The sequence below is a fragment of the Neopelma chrysocephalum genome, unplaced genomic scaffold (assembly GCF_003984885.1).
Source record: "Neopelma chrysocephalum unplaced genomic scaffold, ASM398488v2 Primary Assembly neopelma1_42, whole genome shotgun sequence".
NCBI lineage: Eukaryota > Metazoa > Chordata > Aves > Passeriformes > Pipridae > Neopelma > Neopelma chrysocephalum.
Genome location: NW_020897700.1, coordinates 8,846,816 through 8,868,859, shown reverse-complemented (window position 1 = coordinate 8,868,859; position 22,044 = coordinate 8,846,816). Strand labels below are relative to the sequence as shown.

At 38.2% G+C, this 22,044-nt stretch overlaps 2 protein-coding genes and 1 pseudogene across 2 annotated transcripts in view; 1 reads left to right on the top strand and 2 right to left on the bottom strand.

Annotated features, from left to right (window-relative positions):
- WWC2 (WW and C2 domain containing 2) overlaps nucleotides 1-18,133 on the top strand; it is a 104,659-nt gene extending 86,526 nt beyond the window's left edge. The window contains exons 17-23 of the mRNA XM_027676652.1: nucleotides 760-872; nucleotides 1,867-2,059; nucleotides 4,017-4,181; nucleotides 6,714-6,806; nucleotides 7,889-8,131; nucleotides 13,370-13,497; nucleotides 15,471-18,133. Coding sequence (XP_027532453.1) covers nucleotides 760-872; nucleotides 1,867-2,059; nucleotides 4,017-4,181; nucleotides 6,714-6,806; nucleotides 7,889-8,131; nucleotides 13,370-13,497; nucleotides 15,471-15,537 — 1,002 coding nt within the window. The 3' untranslated portion in view covers nucleotides 15,538-18,133. The remainder of the gene's footprint in view (nucleotides 1-759; nucleotides 873-1,866; nucleotides 2,060-4,016; nucleotides 4,182-6,713; nucleotides 6,807-7,888; nucleotides 8,132-13,369; nucleotides 13,498-15,470) is intronic.
- A 912-nt stretch (nucleotides 18,134-19,045) lies between these two features.
- Nucleotides 19,046-19,580, bottom strand: LOC113964506 (annotated as a pseudogene).
- A 1,218-nt stretch (nucleotides 19,581-20,798) lies between these two features.
- On the bottom strand, nucleotides 20,799-21,452 carry LOC113964408 (claudin-22-like). The gene has a single exon (XM_027676653.1). The coding sequence runs from the start codon at nucleotides 21,450-21,452 to the stop codon at nucleotides 20,799-20,801; it is 654 nt and encodes a 217-aa protein (XP_027532454.1).
- Between the last annotated feature and the right edge of the window lie 592 nt (nucleotides 21,453-22,044).

Below are 22,044 nucleotides of genomic sequence, written 5' to 3'. Positions count from 1 at the left end.
GCATTGTGATTATTTGAATGTGTGAATTCAAATACATCCTCCCCTGAAGGTCCAAGGCCCTGTTTTGCGGGTAGTTTTGTCTAGAGTTGACTTTGTGTGTGAGTAGTTCCTATGTGGGGTGTCAGAATCCTTAGGAGGGGGATATGGCAGATGCTTTTTAATGGAATACAAAATTGCACTCCAATTTGAAACACTTCAGCTGTGTTTCTTTTTATAAAGAATGTTATTGAAGAGCATCCTAAAGTTTACCATTTATTTTCATATGCCCAGATATGAATACCCACATCAAAAATGTCAGTTTATTAACTATTTAAATCTGCATATTTAAAACCGTTGCACTTAAAATGCTGTTTATGCAAAACACATACTAATTCTTCTGGTTAAAGAAGCTTTTCTGCTTTAATACCTTCTTAAGAGAACTGCATTAAAATGTAACTTTAAAGAGCACCCTTTTTTCACCTCAGGATATTACAAGTATGAGAGGGAAGAAGAGAAAATACATTAAAGTATGAAAGGAGCATGTTTGATTGCATTATTGTTTTAAAAACAGTCTATTTTTGGTTGATATTTACTCTGTATAAAAACAATAATTTAATGTGCTATACGCTGACAATTCAAACACTTTTTACTTGTGAACTGGGTCATTGTTTCTGCTGACATCAGGGAGCAGCAAGGTAATGCAGCTCTTGCAAGAGTTGCCGGTTTTTTACCTGTTATGTGTCACTCAATTCTGGTTTTATCTTTTTTCCTTGTGAGCAGGATGCTGTGTCAGCTCTGCTGGAGAGGACATCTGCTGAACTGGAAGCAGTAGAACAAGAGCTGACTGAAGATGAGGAGGAGGAACAGGAGCAAAGGGGCTCTGAGAAAGACTGGTAAAGCCACTTTTCCTCCCTCATTGTTCATGCCTGAACGATTCGGCTCATTCTTCCTATTCTTAGACAAACAAAAGGGCTGTACTTTTGGAGATTATAGACTTGTAGAATGGTTTGGGTTTAAAGGAACCCTTAAAGATCATCCAGTCTAACCCCCTTGCCACTGGCAGGGACACCTTCCACTTGACTGGGTTGCTCAACGCCGCATCCAACCTGGCCCTGAACGTTCCCAAGGACGGGACATCCACAGCTTCTCTGGACAACCTGTTCTAGTGCCTCACCACCACTGGAATTGGACTCAAGCCTCATTCTCTTGTGTGGTCAATTAATTCATGTTCTTTTAGGTTTACAGTGTCTTGGCTGCTCTATTAACTCCTGCTGCCAATGCTCCTCCATTCCATGTAAACCTATGAAACCACTTGGGCAGTCTAAGCCACTGGAGGTGTAGCAAAATGTCTCATGTTATAGTTGCATTAAGTGTAATAAGCAACTAATAGGATTTGAAAAGAGAGCTGCTGTCTGACAGAGTCAGTGTGGGTGTGCTTCGATTGATCTTGGTTTTGGAGAAACTGTGAGCTTTCCCAAGAAACAGATTTGCTAAATTGCTATTTGAGTTCTCTTATTGTGCAATTTCTTAGCTGCAGTGTAAAAGTAAATACATGCTTTATTATGGGGGAGGGGGAGACACACTTGTTTGTTTTATGAATTTATTATAATGAAATTCTTTCAATGTTATCAACATCACAGCCATTAAATGTAGTGCAGTGTTGTCATAATGATCTTGAGGGTGAACTGTAGTAGCACTTCTTGAGTTTTGCTGGAGGCTGCAATGAAATGTGCCTTCACGTGAAGTTAGTGGAAGCATTTGGATGACAGTTGTTTTCCCTGTCAGGAAAATGCATACTTTATGGGTGCAGGTCTAGGCCTTCTGATATCTTTCTCTGATGAGCTTTTTCAGTTTGAGAATAAGCCTGGGTTACTTCTGTTCACACAGGCTAGAGATGCTCACAGAAGCCTCTGATGAAATTGTGGATGAAGAGGAAGACAGCATTAAGCTGGCAGTAGAAGGCAGCTGTACTGATGACATGGGGTTACTCATCGATGCACCAGAAACAAATGAAAACAAGGGCAGAGAGAACACTGATGAGGCTCATGAGGACCAGCAAGCTGCTGTAATACTAACACTGGTGAATATCTTAAAATTTACATTCGTCCATTATCTTGCTGTGTCTGAAGATCTATTTCTGAGCAGTTCTAGAAGTCTGCTGTATCTAAGCATTTACAATTTGATGTGGCCTTTGCTGTAGCAGTAATCAGCATGTACTTGTAACGAAATCGGTGTGGTCACTTCTGAACTACAAAGAGGACATTTAACAGACAAGCTAGGCAGAACTTCCAAGTCCAAAACAATTAACCAAAACTCTATCTTCACTTTTTTGTTGCATAGGGAGAATATTCAAAATACAAGTGCAGTTCAGTAGCTTCAGCTTGTACACATTTAAAATATTTCTGCACATCTGTTACATTGTTTCTTCCCCCTCCCCCTCTCCCTCCCCATTCATCTGATAAGCAGGGGGAAAGACAAAACAGGGGTCAAGATCTTTAAACCAATGCAGGGATTTCTTTATTTCTTCCTTCTATTTTAGGGGGTGAAATACAAAAACCAGCTTAGCAGAGAAAAGGATGGAAGAATAATGAGCAGAAAACTCAAAAATATATGTTAAACTGTGTACTGTGGAACTACCCACACACTGCACAAAACAAATTCTAATTCCATGTTCTTGGTAATTGTTGTCTTTAAATTATATTCCACTTTCCTGGAAGCACTTTTAGTAAATTTTTAGTAAACATATCCCTGACGTAGTAGCACATACTCAGAAATAAAATTTTTAGAACCTTTCGACACCTTAATAAAAACACTATTGCAAGTGTTAAACCCACAGGCTCTGTAAAACAGCAGAGGTAAAAATGCAGAGTGACATCTTGTTCCTTCAACTTTGTGACAATACGAAAGTTCAACACCTCAGTGGGATTGCTGGAAATTGTAATTAACTTGCAATTAATGTGGCAAGATGCCAAATGAGCTAAGGCCATGGTATTAAAAGGACTGACAGTCTGCTGGGTAGCAAGCAAATATAGATCAAAGCCCTAACTTGGCAAGGGGAGACATCAAGGACAACATGGGAAGGTTAGACACGCACACAAGTACTTTGCTAAGCCCCGGCTGGATGGACCTGAACAATGAGTGAAAAACATAGCAGACACCATTGCACAGTATAGATCTTTGTGTGCCAGATCCTCTCGGGGTTGCAGTTGTGCTATTTAGGTCACTGTATTTATCATGTGCACTTTGAAAACCATGAACCTCATTAAATTACCCAAGTTGAAGAAAAAGCCCTGGTGCACATCAGTAACATTGGATGTTCCAGCTACTGCAGAACTTGGTCTAGCCTGGCAGTCAAGATAATTGCAGTATGTAAGCAAGCACAGGCCATGCCACCTACAGGGGTGGGAGTACCTGAGGCTCCCTGTGGCACATGTGGGGCAACTGCAGTAGGCAGCAGGCCATGCTCAGGGACAGCAGATAGCAGGGTCTTTTCCCTGGGTTCACAAGGCTGCTGAAGCTCTGCAGATTGCCATAAAGCAGCCCCACTGCTGAGGTTTGGAATGCGTGGCAGTATGTCTGGAAGAACCTGAGCAATATAACTTTCCCAGCTGCCCCCTTTCAGTGTGCACAGGCACCATCTCTAACATGGCAGAACCTTGGTCTTCTGCAAAATACAAAATAAAATAAATATAAATGCACAAAAATAATGTCTGAAAACAGCAAAGTAAAACATTTGTTGCACCGTGGTTGCATCAGACCATCTGTCTGGCAGCAAAGGCATTTTTGCAAAAGCTTTGGTTTTATTGGCTACAAAGAATACCTTCAAAGTCTCTCCACACAATGTTAAGCCTTTTGAGAATTTTGTGTTTCTTTACTTAATATAGCTTCTCTGTAAATGCAAGATGCTTTTTGCTGCTGGCCCTTTTTCCATTTACCGCAAGGTAACAAGAATGCTTGTAAAATCCAAAGGCACAAAAACTATGTAGTGACATGTATCTGGATATAGTAGGTCTTTTAAACTAAATTTCATTTCATAGGTTGATAAAGAGACCAACACTGAGGAATCGATTAACGAGAACACACCAGTCCGACCCAAGGACAGAGCCAGCTGGAGCTCAAGACAGCGTCCCTTTGTCAGGAACAGCATGATAGTGCGCTCACAAACCTTCTCTCCGGGCGAGCGGAACCAATACATCTGTAGGGTAAGAGGAAAAACACTTGGAATGAAGAGCTATTAACTAAAGAGTCATTTAACTTCTTGGGAATGAAGCATTAATGACAGTGAGTCATGTACCAATTTTCCTTGCAAGAAGCAGAGCCTGTGCTTTCTCTACAGTCTTTCTTTCCCTAACTGACCTGATGCATAGTAGAATTGACTTTCAGCAGAGTTGCATGCTCTTGCAAAACATCTCTACTAGGGAAAAAAATACATCCTATTGGAGACAAGTAACACAGATGCCTGTGCTGGCTCTCTTCAAAAAGTGTGTTTCCCTACACATCAGCAACTACAACACTCATAGCAAAATAATTTGTTAAAACATGAAATAGAATTCACTGTAGAATGCCATTGCATTACCATATTTTAGTAATGCAGCCATTTAAGGGTAACAGTGTGGAAAGAGCTCAGTCATCAATTTTAAATATCGCTTTGTATCTCAACTGGTTTTAAATCTATGCAGCCCAAATCCTGCTGTAATTGCATCTTTGAAAGATGTGCAAGTGCTGCCTCAGGGCTGGGTTTTAAACATGGCTTTGGCAGCTAAGTTCCCAGTCTCTCTAGATCTATGGTAGTGTGGAAAAAAGAGATTTAAATTGTCAGCCTTGTTGCTGTTAAACTAACTATAAAACTCGTGTGTTTAAAGATTTAAGCATGGATTACCAGCTCTATAGATTTTAATTACAGATAGCCTAGAAAAGGCAGTTTATTTTGATCTTTAGTTTCTACAGGTTGCTCATACAAGTATGACAGGTTTGGGTTTTTTTTTTTAATAATACTTATGCTTTAATTCTCCGGTTCAGTTAGAGGCAGTTATGTTAATCATTTGGGAACATTAGAGTTGATCACTTCTCTGTGATTCTCATTGGCCTAAAAAAAATAGATCGATAGTCAGTACCTACACACTTAAATAACTATTCCATATACCCTCCAGAATGAAACACAGCAGATTGTTTTCTAACAATCTTCACATAATTTGCATATTTGCATTATTGGCTGAATTCAGAACCTAGCCTTCATCTTAATTCCTGTACTGGAACTTAATTCCTAAATGGAAATTAGTAGTATTGGCAAAAAATGTAGCCTTAGCTTACTGCCTATGTAGGTCTTCAACAGGAAGAAAAACTAATTGCTCTGGTAGTTTAGGTAGTGTAAACTCTTGCAGTTTTTGCATCTGCAAAGGTGTTGGGCTTTTGTATCTTTGAACGTTGCTACATACCTGCTGCCAGAAGCCAGAATAAAAAAAAAAAACTTTCCTTGAATAAACAATTTTTTTTCTCATTGTGTATGGTATTGCCTGGAAGCAAAGTGACCTGGGAAAAAAACACTTTTGCACAGATGAATATTTTGCAGTTTCAGAAATACTTGTTGTCCACTGCTGGGGCTCCAGAGTGGGCACTGTAGCTGCATCCAAATTCACAAGGAGGGCTGAACAGTGTGAGTCTCTCCAGTCCCAGACCTCAGTTTGCACCACAAGTATATCCAGCCTTGCTTTTTGGTGCTGTACAAGAGGAAATCACCTGTTGGATACACTCTGGTGAGCTGTCAGCTGCTCTCGATTCAGAAGAGATGGCCTGGCTTTAAGAGAGCACCTACTCTCATCTGATGTTCAGAAAACACAGACATCTTTGAGGCCTAAAGGACAGAACCAAAATCTGTTGGTACCTTTAAAAAAAAATCCCTTGAAAAGTGCTTAAAGAATATCAGTGATGATAGCTGCGTCTCTGTATCCAGGGGTGAGCTCCCAGTAGTGGCTTACAGTGAAAAGACAGATTTGTCTCTTGAGAGGTGTGCTTGTATTGCAAGAGGTTGTATTTCTCACCCCTAGCTCCCAGCCAGTCCTGTGTAAGCACGCTTTAGGACTCTGGCTTCACATACTGAAATGTTAGCAGAGTGATTCTTTTTGTCTGTCCTTCTCTGAAGAGGAGAAATACATATCCTGCAGAGAGATGCTTCTGTTTTCCCTGGAGGCTACCTACCACCTGTCAGATGCCGATGCATCTCACAGTCACTCTGCACTGATGGATATGGAACTAATGCTAAAGTTAAGAAGAAGCTACTGCTGAGCTGTGGCGCAGGAAGCGAGGCAGGAAGTGCTTCTGAAGGAAGCTGTAGGCATACCTGTACTTGTTACAAATAATACAAAAATACTGCTTGTTGGACAGATGCATGTCTACAGTAATTTACCTTCCCTGTAGTAATTCGTTAAAAGCCTGCCCCAGGTAAGTGAAATTCATAGTTTGTATCTATCAGTACCTAATAACCATAGTTACCTTCCTTGCATTCCTAAAGAGTCTACTTACTCTTTACTTACTACTCATTCAGTAAGATCAATGGTTGTCTTGGTGTAGGATTAGAATTTTGTAGTAGGTGCTGATTCTAGTTGCAGATTTTTTAACTTCATACTAAGAATACAACCTATATGTATATCAACACTGAGGTTCTCTTGACTGGGTATATTGACACAGATGTATATGAATGTCCTTTATTTCTCTTTTTGTTGTGTACATTTTCACAGTTGAATCGAAGTGACAGTGACAGCTCAACACTAGCCAAAAAGTCTCTCTTTGTAAGAAATGCCACAGAACGGCGGAGCCTTAGAGTTAAACGGGTATGTGCTTTATTAACAGGACATGGTTTAGGACAAAGTATGGGTAGAGAAGGAATACCAAATGACTTAAAGGATATGCTTTATTGAAAGTTTTTCAGCAAAAGCAGTGCAAGTACCATATGTAGTCCTGTAGTTTCACATTGAAATCTCAACACAGTGGTCCTACTCCTACATCTTTGCTCTCCAACAAAGCGTGTGCTGTTTTAGTTGTGGCTGAAGCCAGCAGGCAGACTGCTGCTCAGCATCATGGCATTTGTTGTTGAACTTGAGTTACTGCCAAAAGGATCTGGGTTAAAGAACCTGAGTATTACAAAGTCACATAGGGAGGCTTATGCTGCACAAAAGTCAACACTAGCAACATACATCTGAAGCAAATTTTGATGGAAATTTCAAGGATTTAGATGTCCTTTTAAAGGGATTTACTCTTCTCCAAGTGTTCAAGTAGCAAAAGGATTGAAGGACAAGAGAGTAAGATTCTATTTCTCTTGCATTAAATGAATTCTTACATAAATTGAGAGAGTTATATTTTAATCTTAATTGTAACTAGAAAAATAATCCCGTGGAAGACATGTTACCAGGTAGCAAGATTGCATTTTGCATAAAAAAGAAATACTAAATAGTCTGGGATGGCTTCTCCTGCCTGAGTTACTCATATGAAAAGTCAGTATGAAAGGACAGTAAATAATGTGAAGTACGTTGAAGAAATGCATGTTTACAGAGTTTGTAACATTGTGTGTTTGGTTAGGCCTTGAAAAAGCAAATGTTTATAAAAATAAATAATGTAATTGAAATCTATGGGGAAATATGTGTTGTGTTGGGTCTCCTGGCAGTGTCATCCTGGGGATCAGAATGTTTTTCTTGGTTTTAATCTATAAATTGTGCACCTGGTTGGAGAAAATTTCACATTTATTTTTAGCTAGTGACTGAAGAAAAATTCCAGGATACATGAACTTTTGTACTTAACAAAAAAAGACTGCTAAAGAAAAACAAAAAAATATTTGAGCTTTTCTGACTGTATTATGTCAAACCCTACTCTAGCCTTTCTAGATGTTAATTTTTATTCTGTTTCCCAAATGATCCAGCCTGTTCGCCAGCCGATCATGCGAAGAGCTACGCAAGAGCGCCCCGTACGCACTTCCCTTGACTTGGAGCTGGACCTCCAGGCATCACGCACAAGGCAGAATCGTCTGAATGATGAGCTTCAGGCCTTGCGGGACCTTAAACAAAAACTTGAGGAAATGAAAGGCAGAGGAGAGGCAGACCTTTCCCTGTGTGTGCTAGAGGATGAACGTTTCCAGAAACTCTTGAAACAAGCTGAAAAACAAGTATGAGCAGGTTCAGATATGTGTGAATAAATAGGCATATATGCTCCTAACTTTGCCTTAAATTTGCTAAGGAATTTGGTCAATCGTGTTAAAAGATTTTTACAGAAGCTGGCATTTGACTAATTACACCTCTGAATTACATAATGTAAACTATTTCTTTATTGGTCAACACTACAGCATTTAAACCTATAATTCTAGGTAGTATTTTTCTAGTGCCCTCTACATACTTTAGTAATTCAGAGTAGCAGTTCTATTATTTGGAGTAATAGTTGTGGTTGCTGTAGTAAAATAACATTTACTTAGAAGTTAATTTAAAATTCTTATGTTCCAGCCATACTTCTACAGACTTATGCATGCTCTCTATCCTTCAGCATTGGTTGATTTGCAGTCTGCACAGAACTTGTATTCAAAAGATGCTTGAAACAGGTAGAGAGAGGCAATGACCATTACTTAGAATGGTAGGGGCATGTGTAAAAGGCTTATTTCTTTATTCAGGACATACTTGTTCTAGTTTTGGCAAAGGAAAGCCAAATTCTATTCTCTATGCAATGGTCTCTAAAACAATGTAAGTGTATATGCACTGCCATAAGGTAGTAATAGGGGAATAGGGGCCTAGAGAGGTTGTTAGAGGAGGAAAAAACCCAACAAGCAAAAAAAACTCCACTCAACCTGCACAGTTGGAGGTATTCAGGACCTAACTGGACAAGACCCTGAGCACCCAGCTCTAGCATCACCTACTCTGAGCTGGAGCTTGGAGTATATGCTCTCTGGAGCCCCCTTCCCATCCATGTCAGTCAATGTACACCAGTTTTCCATGAGGGCAGGTTGTGAGTGACAGCCAGGAAGGATCTGTTCTCTTTAGCTATTTATGGTTGATAGAAATTAGTGTTTTGATGACACCAAGCTATTGAGAGTAGTAAAAATGGAAACTTTTTAGTAAGGTGCAGAGGTTCTCCTAATATGTAAGCAATAGTTGTTGGGGGATTTTGTTTGTTTGTTTTTTTAAAGCTAAATGTCAGTAAATAGCCTTGTGTAGAACAGGGAAAGGTGATCCTAATGTTTACATATACAAAGCGGAGCTCTGAATTAGATGTTAGGAATGCAAGACTCTGGATATAAGGAACAAAAACACCAGCAAAAACATCACAGCAATCAGCAGACATCGAAAAGCAAATAATACAGGAATGAGTAAGAAAAGAATTGAGAACAAAACAAATACTGTTATGCCTGTAACTTAAACATTGTTCATTTCTTATTCCCCTTTTCAAAGTGGAAAATAAAACTACAGAGGGTCAACAAGGATGGTCAAAAGAGGAAACAGCTTTCATGTTAGGAGTGGCTAAGTAGCTACAACTGAAGTGTATACAATCATGAGTGAGGTGGAGTAAAGCAATAAATCATCCTCTTTTATTCTACAGGAAGTAGAGAATTGAAGAGGTGACAGCTTAAATGCAAGCAAACATTCAGAAACTAAAAATGTTTTCAACAGAACATTGAGTGCTGCAAGTTTGCATAGGTTCAAAAGTTTATGATTTTATAAATTTTGTAAATTCATGGAAGAAAAATCCATCAGAGGTCATTAACTGTAATGTTACCATATACTTCAAGAAGCCCTCGAATGTCTAACAGCTTAGGAAACAAAACCTTCTCCCAATATGTTCTCCTAACTCTATGTTTATGCCCTGTTCTGTCTTCCTGTCTCTTTTGGTATCTGCTGTTCACTATAGTTAGTGGAGTTCTAAAATTACTATAAAGCACTAGTAGAGTTTAGGCTGAGCACTGACAAATGTCAGAAAAACCCTTGGGCAAAATGGGGTAAAGTGCAGTGTTAAAACATCACACGGTGTAACTGTGGGGTTTTTTACCATGTGAATTCAGTGAATGAATGTGATCTACATTTTAATCCATAAAAATAGTAGCTTATAGAAAAGAAGTATAGCTAAATCAATTCAGAAGTTCATAGTTTATATCTAATGCTGGATGCAGGATAGAAATTATAATTTCTGATTGTTTAATTTAAAACTACTCCCACTCTAAAGCTATTCCCACTAGAACATAGTATGCCTCTGCAACATTTAATATTGTGAATCCTTTGGATTTGTGGTTTATTTCAGCTGGCTCTTTCAAGGTAGCAGATAAGTTTGTCACATTTTATATTGCTAGTGTCAGTGATCAACACCATTACACACACTGCCGTGAGGAATAAGAGCAATAATATACATTCCTAAAATATATAGAGGCAGTAGCACAGCATTAAAGTCCTCTTTTCAAAGGTAGAAAAGTCAGAACAATGATCACAGTCACTTCACCTCTTTAAAGAGTGCTTACAAAGTTTCTAGAAATGTTTCTACCCTTAAAATTGTTGCCTTCCCCTGTGGAGCAAAACAAGCCTGAGAATGCTGTACTCTGCTGTCAGTGTTTCCTCTTGGGTTAGCAAAACACAGCAGCCTCGAGAACATTGTCATAGATTATTTTTTAGATCCTGCAGGCATTATAATGGCACAGACTAATGCAGCAGCTGGAAACGCCAGAGAAATTGAGAGAGTCTCAAGTGGAAAATGAAACCGCAGATGTGGGGGATGTTGAAAATCAGTGGCTGCTTGCTAGCACTCAGTTACTCTGCTTGAAGCCAAATACAGAGACTCCATGCCTTCCCTCCCCTTCCTACCACACCTTCCTAAGTACAGCAAGTATGTAAAGCCCACTAATACCTGCAGATCAGAAAACAGTAGGTAATTCTGTGCACCAGAAGCATTTTCTCTTGTTTAGATTGGATTTTTGTGAGAAATCATGCAGTGTTTTGAAGTTTGAGTCTTAACTCCTCATACAAGTAAGTTTTCAGACACCTGCTGTCCTCTGAAGGACTTCTTTTTTTATATCCAAAAAGATTCCTGTAAAGATCTTTACGTATCTTCTTTATTTCTTTTCAGTACATCTTCTGTGTAGAGGTAACCTGTAATTGTCATTAATACCACAAGTGTATTCTTGTTCCAGTGTTTTGGTGTTTAGCACAGTTACGATTTTTCCTTAAATTCAGTTTCTTCTATACAGAAAACATGGAAGAACGAGAGAGGAAATAGTGTTTTAGCTTTAATTTTGATAGTGTTTCAGCTTTAATTTTGATAGTGTTTCTTCTTTGTCATCTTAAACTAATTTAAGCTTAAACTAAGCTCAGATAGAGGATTCCAGTCTGGCACTTATTTTTGGTAGATAAGTGCCAGATTTTTGGGACTTATTGAATGTATGGCCATTTTATTAGTGTGCTTTTCCATATTTTATATAGATCACTCAAGAAACATGATGCAAATGCAAACACAGTCATGTACTTACCTTCTCATGTCCTAGAGACATTGGGCTGAAATCCAAGTTTCTCTGAGAGCATCCTGAAAAAATAAATGGATTCAAAAATGAAAAAAGAATACATGCTAATAGAGAGTATGAAAACAAAGAAGTCATCTATGCTGTTAATCTAAAATGCAGTAGTCACAAGAATCTCATGTATAGTTAGGGAAAGAATAAAATTAGAAAATTTTGGAATATTGTATGTTTACTGCTTTGATGATAAATATTAACTAGGGGAGCTGGTAAAACATGTCCAGTGACATACGTAAAATTAATTAAGACATTACCAGTTGTAGATTGCAAATTTATGCTCACTAATGAAGAAAACTATATTTATAGGTTTATTTCATTTAAAAATCATAGCTATTTTGGAGTTGGGGAGTGAAGAAGTTAACAGCAGTACGAGGTGACAGGATTTTGCGCAAGTTTTTGAAAGGGTGATGCTCTTCCGTGTACAACACTTTCCTATAAAACACCAGAGTGCGTTTCAACAGACAGAGGGTACCACTATCCTGCTGTGAACAGCTTTCTTATAACTACCCAGTATGAAACTGATAGTATGGACTAACTCTTTTGAATTAGTTGGTTTTGTTGTTTAGGAATCTACTGGGTTGAATTCAGAACTGGAGATGTGAACTCCTAAGTTACAAACCACCTTGAAGATTGCCGTTTCTGGCTTGCATGTGTGTTTTAATTTGAGGTAACAGAACAGCATTTTCGAGTGTCTGAAGTTAAGAATCAGAAATTAACCTCTTTAGAACTTTATAGTTGTTTAAGAATGTGAACTGCTTCTATTGAATTTTGATGGCTGACAAAATTCAAACCACAATAAATAACATTTGTCTGGCGGTGCCTGCAGTCTAGAAATGAAAACTAAGTGTACACTTAAGGGGGCACTGCCCATGCCTTGTACCCTACACATTAAGGGGGCGATAAAGCATGTGTTAGGAAATTCACCCACGTGTGGACAGTGGCTATTTGTCTGAGAAGTCCAGGTGACCTAAAAAGTGCTGCTGTTCAAATTATTGAGTGTTCAGAAACCCTTGATTAAGCTTTTTAAAAACCCAAGTGCAACTGTTAATAGCAGTCTTGCCGAAAAGGTGGATGGCACAGCTGTGATTGTCCTGTTGACGCAGCACTGCTTGGTAAAGACATAGAGCCAGGAATACTGAGGTACAGAAATACAGTAACTTCCTGGGAAGTATGTAGCTGCTCAAAAATGTTCACAAGTGACCTTTGATCTATTGTTACCACTGATGTTCTGTTCACTTGCCTTGGCTTTTACACCTCTACAATGCAAATGAAAAAAGTCTTGTGCAAAATAGATGCCATGTCCTCAATAAAAGCACAAAAGTTCATGTTCCTTGCTAACAAGGTCAACAAAACTTGGAAGCATATTTTGAAAGCACACCTCCCTTGTTTTTCTGTCTGTCATTGTAGAGTAGTTATAAGTAACTTTACTGAGAGTTTCATTAGGAAATAGAAGTATCTTACATGGAAAGAGAATCAGTGGCTCCCAGTTCTAAAAAGATACTTGGATAGACAACATGTGTTCATACAAATTTAGGTATTGCCTTAAAAAATATCAAAATTTATAAAACCTAGTAGCCACCTGTGATGGCATGGGATTTGTTCTATTTACTTTTTTAGGAAAAAAACCTGTTTCTTATTTTGTGCCCATGGCCTAGGCTTGTGATGTCAGTCTTTTGTCTTGCTGACCCTTTATATAGAGATTATCATAGATTAATTTAGGTTAGAAAAGACCTATAATATCATTGAGTCCAACAGTAAACCTAACACTGCCAAGTGTTTTGCTTGACGCAGAAGAATCTCTCATTTCTTTGAAATGAGTAATTGTTCATTATCAGCAAAATACAGTTATTTTTCTTGTTACAGGCTGAACAGTCAAAAGAAGAGCAGAAACAAGGTTTAAGTGCTGAGAAATTGATGAGGAAAGCTTCTAAGGATGTTTGCCGGCTACGAGAGCAGAGCCAGAAAGTGCCACTGCAGGTGCAGTCATTCAGGTATGGCCTGTTCTGCTTTTCATACCTTTTTTAATGTAGTGAAGTAACCTGAATTATTTCTAGATATAATCAGATATGCCCTGTAACATTAGTCAAAAGTCCACACGCTTTTGAATTGCCAGAAGCATTGCACATTTCTAACATAGTTCTAAGTTGGAGTTTTGAAGGACCAGGCCTCGGTAACTTGCTCATGTCAGAGGTGGCAGTGTGTCAGCTGAGCTGTGGTGGTGAGGAAGCCGAGGGGGAAATTTCAGACCTCTGTGTGACATGTGCTGTAGGCAGGCCTGTGTGTGACTGTTGTCATGGCTCACCTCACCCACAGCACGTTGACAGTGGGCTTTAAGTCTTGGGATCTCTTCTAGTGATGGCAGGTGCCTGAAGCAAAGCACTCCTCAAGGAGAGGTAGAACAGGATACATCTTATCAGGAAACTGATTAACCACTCCTTTTGCCTTGCTCAAGACTTACTAGTAAAGAAAGATCTTGAATCCCTCCTCCTTTTTCTTTCCCTTCTCCTTTTGGTTGTGGGAACAGCAACTAATTACTTGAAGCAATTAATGAAGTGTTCTTTCTTAGCATAAGCCAGCATGAATACTTTCTATATCAAACCTTAATTTTAACTGGTCTAAATTCCTAAAAGGCTGGCCAATAAGTGGCCTGAAGGCCACACTTATATATAAAAATAAATATTAATCTTTTGATTGAAAAATACAGTGCTTGCTCTTGAACATACAAATAATACTGCAAGTTAATTTGATCTGTTTTGTCAGTAACATGTTTTTAAAGTTTGAATTTTTGATTCCTTTACAGGAAATTTAAGTCAGCTACTAATAAATGTGAGATATTTTTCCTTTTCTAACCATCTTCTGTGAGCAATTGGAGAAATACATAAACAAGTAAGGGCCCGTGAGGTGACATGTATTGCAAATCACAGCTGTAAGTGATGCAGAATCGAAACGAGAGAAAGGGGTTCCTCAGCAAAGAACAGCTGAGTTATTTATCTTTAGTGTGAAACTCAGAGCATCTTCAAACAGTTTTCACCTTATTGCAAGTCTTAAGAAAGAGTTTTGGTCAGTGCTGATCTTATGACAGTCATCACGGACAGACTGCTGCCTAAATCTACAGGAACATATAACAGTGCTCAAGACATTCCCCTGCAAGAAGGGTATCGAAACGCTCCATTGTCTTTTATCTTCTAGTCACCACACAACTAGGAGGAGGAATCCAGTTTAGGGAGTTGAATTTGCTCTGAGCTACTATTTTTAATGGAAACTTAAGCCTGACCAGTGGAAAACATGGTTTGTCTTCTGGACAAATACCTCCTGAGGCTGAATTGTACATGCCCTGCTAATTAGGCTTGTTACAGTACTGTGGCCTCAGACTAATCACAGACAGGCATTTTTGAAGCTCTCAAGAAGAATGACTCTTCTGAGCTTTAATTTTTAAGCCCCTAATACTTATCTTCTGCTTTCTAGCCTGCTGCTAGGCAAGCCTGTGTAAAAGTGTTATGCTTCAGTAATTTCTTAGTTCATAGGAGACAGAAATGGTAACAGCACAAGGGAAGCAACTGGAGAATGGGTTGACAATTCTGCTCCTCTAACTCTTGCCCAGACACAACAATTCCCACCCTGCCCTTTTCCCATGTCAGGATAAAATGATTTCCTTTGCCTTTTCATCCCCCTGCTGAAAATATCATCATAGGAAATTCAATATTTCAGTCTTACTATTGCAGTTATTAATGAAATATTGATATTTTTTCTCTTTCAAAATTGGAGCTCCTTTTTACATAAATCTGCGTAAGAGGGGAATTACGTCACATGAATGTGACGCATTTTTTGTACGTAAATTCACTGTGTATTTTCCAAACCTCTACTTTACAGAACTGTGCTGTAACATTAGCAACTCTACAGTGGATGACATTGGAGTCATGCCATAAATGGTAAAATAATCCCTTGTTTTCTTTTCTAATTTCAGGGAGAAGATAGCATACTTTACAAGAGCAAAGATCAGTATACCAGCCCTTCCAGTTGATGATGTATAATTATACTTTTTCATTGAAGTGTTTTTCCATTTGTTCATCTCTTTTCAGATGAGCTTTGTAGTTTCAGTGATGTGCTTTCAAAAATCTTCTATTTTACATTCACTATTGATATGTTTATTTGTAAAATATAGTGAATTGAATAGTTGTAATCTTAAAAAATGGCAAAAAAACCCAACAACCAGAAAACCAAAGTAGATTAATTTTGGTATACTGATGCTGATTTTGTACAGTTTGTATGTGTCGCATGTGTTTTTATTTTGTAAAGATGGAACAAATGAACTAAGGCAGTACTAAGCAAGTATCCTGTTGAACTGCACTGTGTTGAGAAAAATTGTGTTCAACAGACAATTGTTTATCTTTTCACTATTTTCATGTGAGCAGACTGTGAAGATGGCTGTTTTGCCATACAATATTTTTGTAAAAGTGTGACTTTAAAGTTAGCCACAAGCGTAAGCTCCTTTCCAAAACATCCAGGCTGCCTCACAACAGCTGCTAATTGCATTCATCACCCACACTGGAATTTTGTTTCTGAAAACAAATTTCTTCTGTTTTTGTTTTTTAGTACTTTGTAGGAAGAGATGGAGTTCAGAGTTTAGTTTTGTGAATGTACAGTACTTTAACCTGCACTAAAAGGTTTCTTGCATCTGCAGGAGAGCGACAAAGGCAAGGCAGACAAGTAACCCTAAAAACTTATTATGAGACTACCAAAAGGGGCAGCTGCTTTCTGAATGGGATGAATCAAATTCATAATTCCAACATTAATATCGAAATAGTTATATCCAGTGTACAGTTAAAAATGAGAGTTTCTCTCTGTTAACCTTTTGTCCTAGGGGACTGTCTGATTGCTAACTAGGAATACATAAAGGTGTGTGTTAGGTTTACAAATATGAAGATGTTTCATTTAAAGTATTTGTACCAGGAGAAAAATCTGTCACATGCTAACTCAATTATCAGAAGTCCTGTTGGTAAGGTAAACCCTTTCTGAAAAAGAAAAGCTCCAAACTCTAAGTCTGCACATATTTCGGTACAATAAAAAACATTTTTTTAAATACACAATTGACCCTGTATTCAGTTAAGGGTGCACAGGTTTAATGAATACATGTGAATGGCTTGTTTCAAATTTGTCTTACATGCTGCTTCATCAGAAGGCAACTTGGATGCCTTCTCTTAGAAGTCCAGAACATTAGATATAGGTAGGTTTTTAAGCAGTCCTGTCTTGGTAAAGCAGTTGGGTTCTTATCTTCTGTGGGTACTGTGTAAGTAGGTGGACATTGCAGAGAACAGAATTATTTCATTTTCTACTTAATATGTTGCATTCAGATGTATTTAATTCACTGGCTAGCTTTCTTCCCCGAGCAACAAGCCACATTGCATGGACTTCATCTTTCGGATATGCTATAATTACTTGATCAGAAAATGGAAACAAATATAACCACAATATGGTAGCAGCTGTCTTAAATTCAAAGTGACAATTCTGTGATGACAGGTCTGTGTAACACCCAAGGGTTTTGTTATGCACAAATACATCAGTTCACTGAAAAGTATAGCCAAACATGCTATTTTGGGCAAGATGACTGATTGAACATCCTTTATGAATGCCCCATTTGTTTTTTGTGTCTTGGGTTTGAGATAACATTCATGTTTGAAAGGTCAATTTTAGAAAAAAAAATCTGGAATTATTTAATGTAGAGGTGAAATGATGGTTGGCAGTTTCAACTTCTCAACTTGATTATATAAGTTGTTTGTAGAATGATATTTAGAGGTGTACTTTATGATTTTTCTTTTATTTATTTACAGTCTTATTTATGTTCTGTTTAATGTAGTTCAGTTCTGGTCATAAAAATATTTGACATTTGTGAAAAATACTTAGGGCTGTCTAAATTCTTGCCAGATTAGCTGGTTTTCCTCACATGTTGAATAATTTAAAAAAAAAAGTATTGTGTGATTTGTAAGCATGAGGTGAGGTCAAAACTTAAGTATTGCTGGCTTCAGCATGCAAAACTCATTTGAAAATGAGAGATTTATACGTATTCATGCTCTTAATTTTCCAGATTGGTAAAGTTGTACATATTTATAGGCAGCTTTTAAAAATTCTGGCTTTTTGGTGTTTTTTTTTTACTAATTCAGCTTATTCACACTTGAAACACTCAATCGAATAAGCTAAAATACTACATACAAATAAGCTCCCATCAGTTTAAAGTTATAAATATTACTCTTAAAGTGGAATTTACTCTGCACAGCAGGGTACAACGAATGTAATTAGTTCTATGGCCACGTACCAATGTCACTGCAGTTGCATATATATGAAAGTTAAATATTACTGGTACAAGAATATTTAGCCAAATGAGCAAAGTTTAGCAGAAATTGTAATAGAACACAAATCAAATAATTTTATTTTTCTTTTTACTATTGCTATGTTTATACTGTATTAAATATAAAATGCTCAGGACTGAACTAAATATTTAATCAGGTTATATTCTGAATGTGTTTCTGTTCTAATTTTGTCTGTAAGAGTATGCAAGTACATCACATAGATTAACTTGTCTCTGCACTTTTCATGTGTTTCAGTGATTGGAAAATACATTTTTTTAACAAAGCTCTTTTCCACACCAGTGTTTTATTTAATTCTTTTATTGCTGTTCTATATCTTTATATGCTCTTTGCAGAAACAGATGGCTGCTACAGCTTTGTCAATGTAAAATCATGGCAATTTATAGAAAGTTCACATCAATCACTGACAGCTCTTAGGGTAAGTTATATAGAAATTGATTCATATACTTGAAGTTAGTTCTTTACATTCATGAAGTAAAACCTGCAATAGCAATGAACACAGTCGACTCCACTGGACAACATCTCATGATTATTCAGAAATACTGGCTTTCCTTAGAGAGGGAGAGAAAGAGATTGGGCAGGGATACAGGTTGTCATATTATCTCTCTTGCTCTCACAGAGTCATGATGGAGAATCTTGTATTACATGACATTATGTCTGAGAACATTTAGTTTACTGTAAATGATACCACCCAGTGAACTTCATTCAAGGTTGTACTGCATTAGGGTTTTGTTATGCATGTTGAACTGGCACTACAAACTGTTTTAGAATTAAACTAATATTATTTTTGTAAAAAATACTTTGTTTAAAGCAGCCCCAGTAGGAGTTCTGCTATTTAAGATATGATCAAGTCTCCATGCAGGCCTAGAGATTAAAAATTTTATACTCATTCTAAAAAAACAAACCCAAGCCATACTACAAAAACAAAATCTGCAGTTGATCGCATTTAGAGAAATACAGCAGTGGATACTACTTAGTAAGAAAGAACCCCTCCCCCGATCTTGTAAACAGTGACCTCTCTGTTCAGCAGATCTTTCTTGCTGTAATGCAAGAATAAGAAATCGGAAAACCTGATATCTGCCTTTTTTAAAGTCTTCCATTTCCAGTTTCCAGATGTTGCTGGGCATCTTGTATATCTGCCATTGCATACTGCTCTGGTAATTGAGTCAGATGATAATCACATTGTGAAGAGGAATAGAGATCCTCCTAGAATTACAAAAAATCCACCAAACCAGCCACTGAACAGTGCATCCCCAATTTCCCATCTGGGCACAATCTCCAAAAATCCTGGATTATAGTGTAGGCAACCTAATACACAGGGACTGCAGACATCTACAAGAGTGTTCCTCCAGGTAGTAACAGCTGTTTCTTTAGCTTCTGCTCTGTATCCTCCATCTTTAGGCAGTCCAAACCAAGACCAGTGATCACAACACTCAGAAGTCCTAGTCCTTTTGATGTAGACACTAAAATCCTGGAAATTTTGAATTCTAGAGGCAAAACTAGGAAAGAATCAAAATCCTTACACTATGTTCCTCCTACACGTTGGACTACACAGGTTTGCCAGAGTCCCATGGTCCAAGCTCCAGTATATTTAGGTCTAAGATGAGTTTTTTCCAGCCTGATAAATACTTACAGGTACTAGTTAAAATCCATCCTAGCACAGACAACAGAAATCCAGCAAACTGTAGCCTGTGTCTGGATGCCAAGGTCATTTTTTGCAGTCACAGAAGCGCCAAACTGCTGGCTTTTGCAGGCATTGTTCCAATCAATTCTTTGTCATACTGTACATAAGCAAAAGTTAAAATAATGCTTTATGAAGCATGAAATACTTCTCCCCCTCCCTCCTGCTTTGATAGCCTGGTTCCATGTGCTGGGAGGTGGTGTGGTAAACCAGTAGCAGAAGTGTGTGGCCACAGCTGGCTCACCTTTTGTTAGTTTTGTGTTTGTTTGTTTTTTTAAGAAAAGTATATGCTTGGCTTTCCATTAATCTGCTAAAACATTACAGCAGTTCTGCTAGTTTTGGCATCTCACAGTTTGTTTTCATATTAAATTCTAGTACTACATTGATGCACTTCCACTTAGAGAAAATGATGCTGTCTGCTCTGTGGCAAGTTAAATGTTGTATGTTCAAAGTCAAAGATTGCACAGCAACATATTCCAAACATGAGTGAATGGAGCTTAAGGAGCTGTGGATAGGATGCATAATGCCTCAAGACTGTATCTGAAGAAGATAGTGTAACTAGTTTTTTAAATTAGCATTTCTCAGGCTATATTTGTGCATAAAGTATGCAGGTGCCAGAAGTGCCTAGAATAACTTGTATGGGCAGTTAAGTGTGGTAGACTGGGAAAACACAACTTGCTGGGTATGAGGCACCCATACCATCACACCCCATGCACAAAAAGATATATGCTAAGCTTGCTACAATTTCAGAAAACTACCATTTTCAAATATACAGAAAAACCATTTGATGCAATGCAGGTATTTATAGACTGTTTAGGATAGGAAATCTCCTCTAGTTTGTACATCACTGCGTTAGGCAAGTGGAAAATTGAAATAGCGAGTCAAGCTTTGAGGCTCATTTCAGTGGTTACATAAAAAAGGAAGCACATTTTTGTTAAAACCCAAGCTGTAAGAGAACATGCATATTCATTTTCAGGATTTTACAGTGCAGTTGAGAAAGTGAAAGCACCTCTCCTGCAGAGTCTACAAAAATTTCAGCATTTTTCTGTGAAACACAGTTTTAAGCAGTTCCCCAGGTGAGAAAACACACCACCTTCCAATACCAGTTTATGGAGAAAACAGACATAAATTTAGGAAATCAGCTAGGTAACAAAGAGTCCTTTGAATTACTACTGGAACAAGCTTCTGGCTTGCACTAGGGTTTGGAAAAGATAGGACAGTATTTCTGTACTGCTTAAAACCTTCCATTTTAAGGCCTAGTTTCAGTTTCCAAGCGTTGACACTGATCCTGCTGTTCTGCTACTGTGTAATGGACTGAAGACGGATGGACTTCAGTGGAACAGATTGTGCAATTAAGTAGGGATCCTCCTAATATTAGACAAAATCCAGCAAGCCAGCCAACAAACAATGCTTCCCCAAAATCCCACCTGGGAACAATGTCTGGTATATTCTCATCCCAAAACTCCTGGACTGTGGAATGGGCAACCCAAGAAACTGGGACAATAGCTGTAATCCCCGATATCCAGACGAGCATTCCTCCAAACAGTAACAACCGTTTCTTTTGTTCCTGTTGTCTTTCACCAATTTTCAAACAGTCCAACCCAAATCCCGAGAGCAAGAGGCCCAGAAGCCCTGATCCATTGGAAAAAAACATCAAAATCCTAGAAATCCTGAGCTCTGGAGGCAAAGCTAGGAAAGAATCGAAGTCCTTGCATTGCATTCCCCCTTCTTCTTGTACAACACAAGCTTGCCAGAGTCCCATGGTCCAGATCTCCAACTCATTCAGTTCCAAGTTAAGATTTTTCCACTGGGGTAGATAGGTGGTGAGACAGGACAGGACCCATCCCAACAGAGAGAACAGTATGCCACTTAATTGCATCATTGGTTGATAGACCAAGGCCATTATAAGAGCAGAGTCCTGAAAGCTTGAGGAGGAAGGAAGGTCTCCCCAGCAGTTCTGTACCAGCTGCTACCTTGAGTGATGGTGGAAGCTATGATGGTTTTAGTTTTCTGCTTCCCAGAATATAAGCCCTTGCTATTAACCCTTTGCAAGCTCTGAAACACTTTTTTGTTCTTCATGAATATAAAGTTTCACATAAAGGACGAAGGGCTTCACTAAACCATGAGTTAGGCTTTCCGATAAGGATTTGATCTGTTACCTTCCAATTTGCTTGGTAAAATTATATCCCAATGCCTGATGATTACTAGCCTGAGGATGAACAAAGAGGGCTCTATGACCCCTCACCCTAAAACACAACAGAAATCTTTGTGCTTCAATACGGATTAATTAGATTTTAAGTGGTGATAAAAAGGCAGCTCTGTGTGCAACAGGACTTCATTGTAATAGCTAAATTTGAGATTTCAGGGATGTAAATCAAGGCCTTGTAAAGAAAGGTAGACTGTTTGCCTATAATCTTTATTCTTAGAACAGGGCAGTGGAAGATAAGCCATTATGTATGTTGAGGAAGTCTATGTCCCCAGCACTGTAAAAGACG

Excerpts from the sequence above, each read along its gene's own strand:
- LOC113964408 (XM_027676653.1), bottom strand. The coding sequence starts at position 21,452 with ATGGCCTTGGTCTATCAACCAATGATGCAATTAAGTGGCATACTGTTC.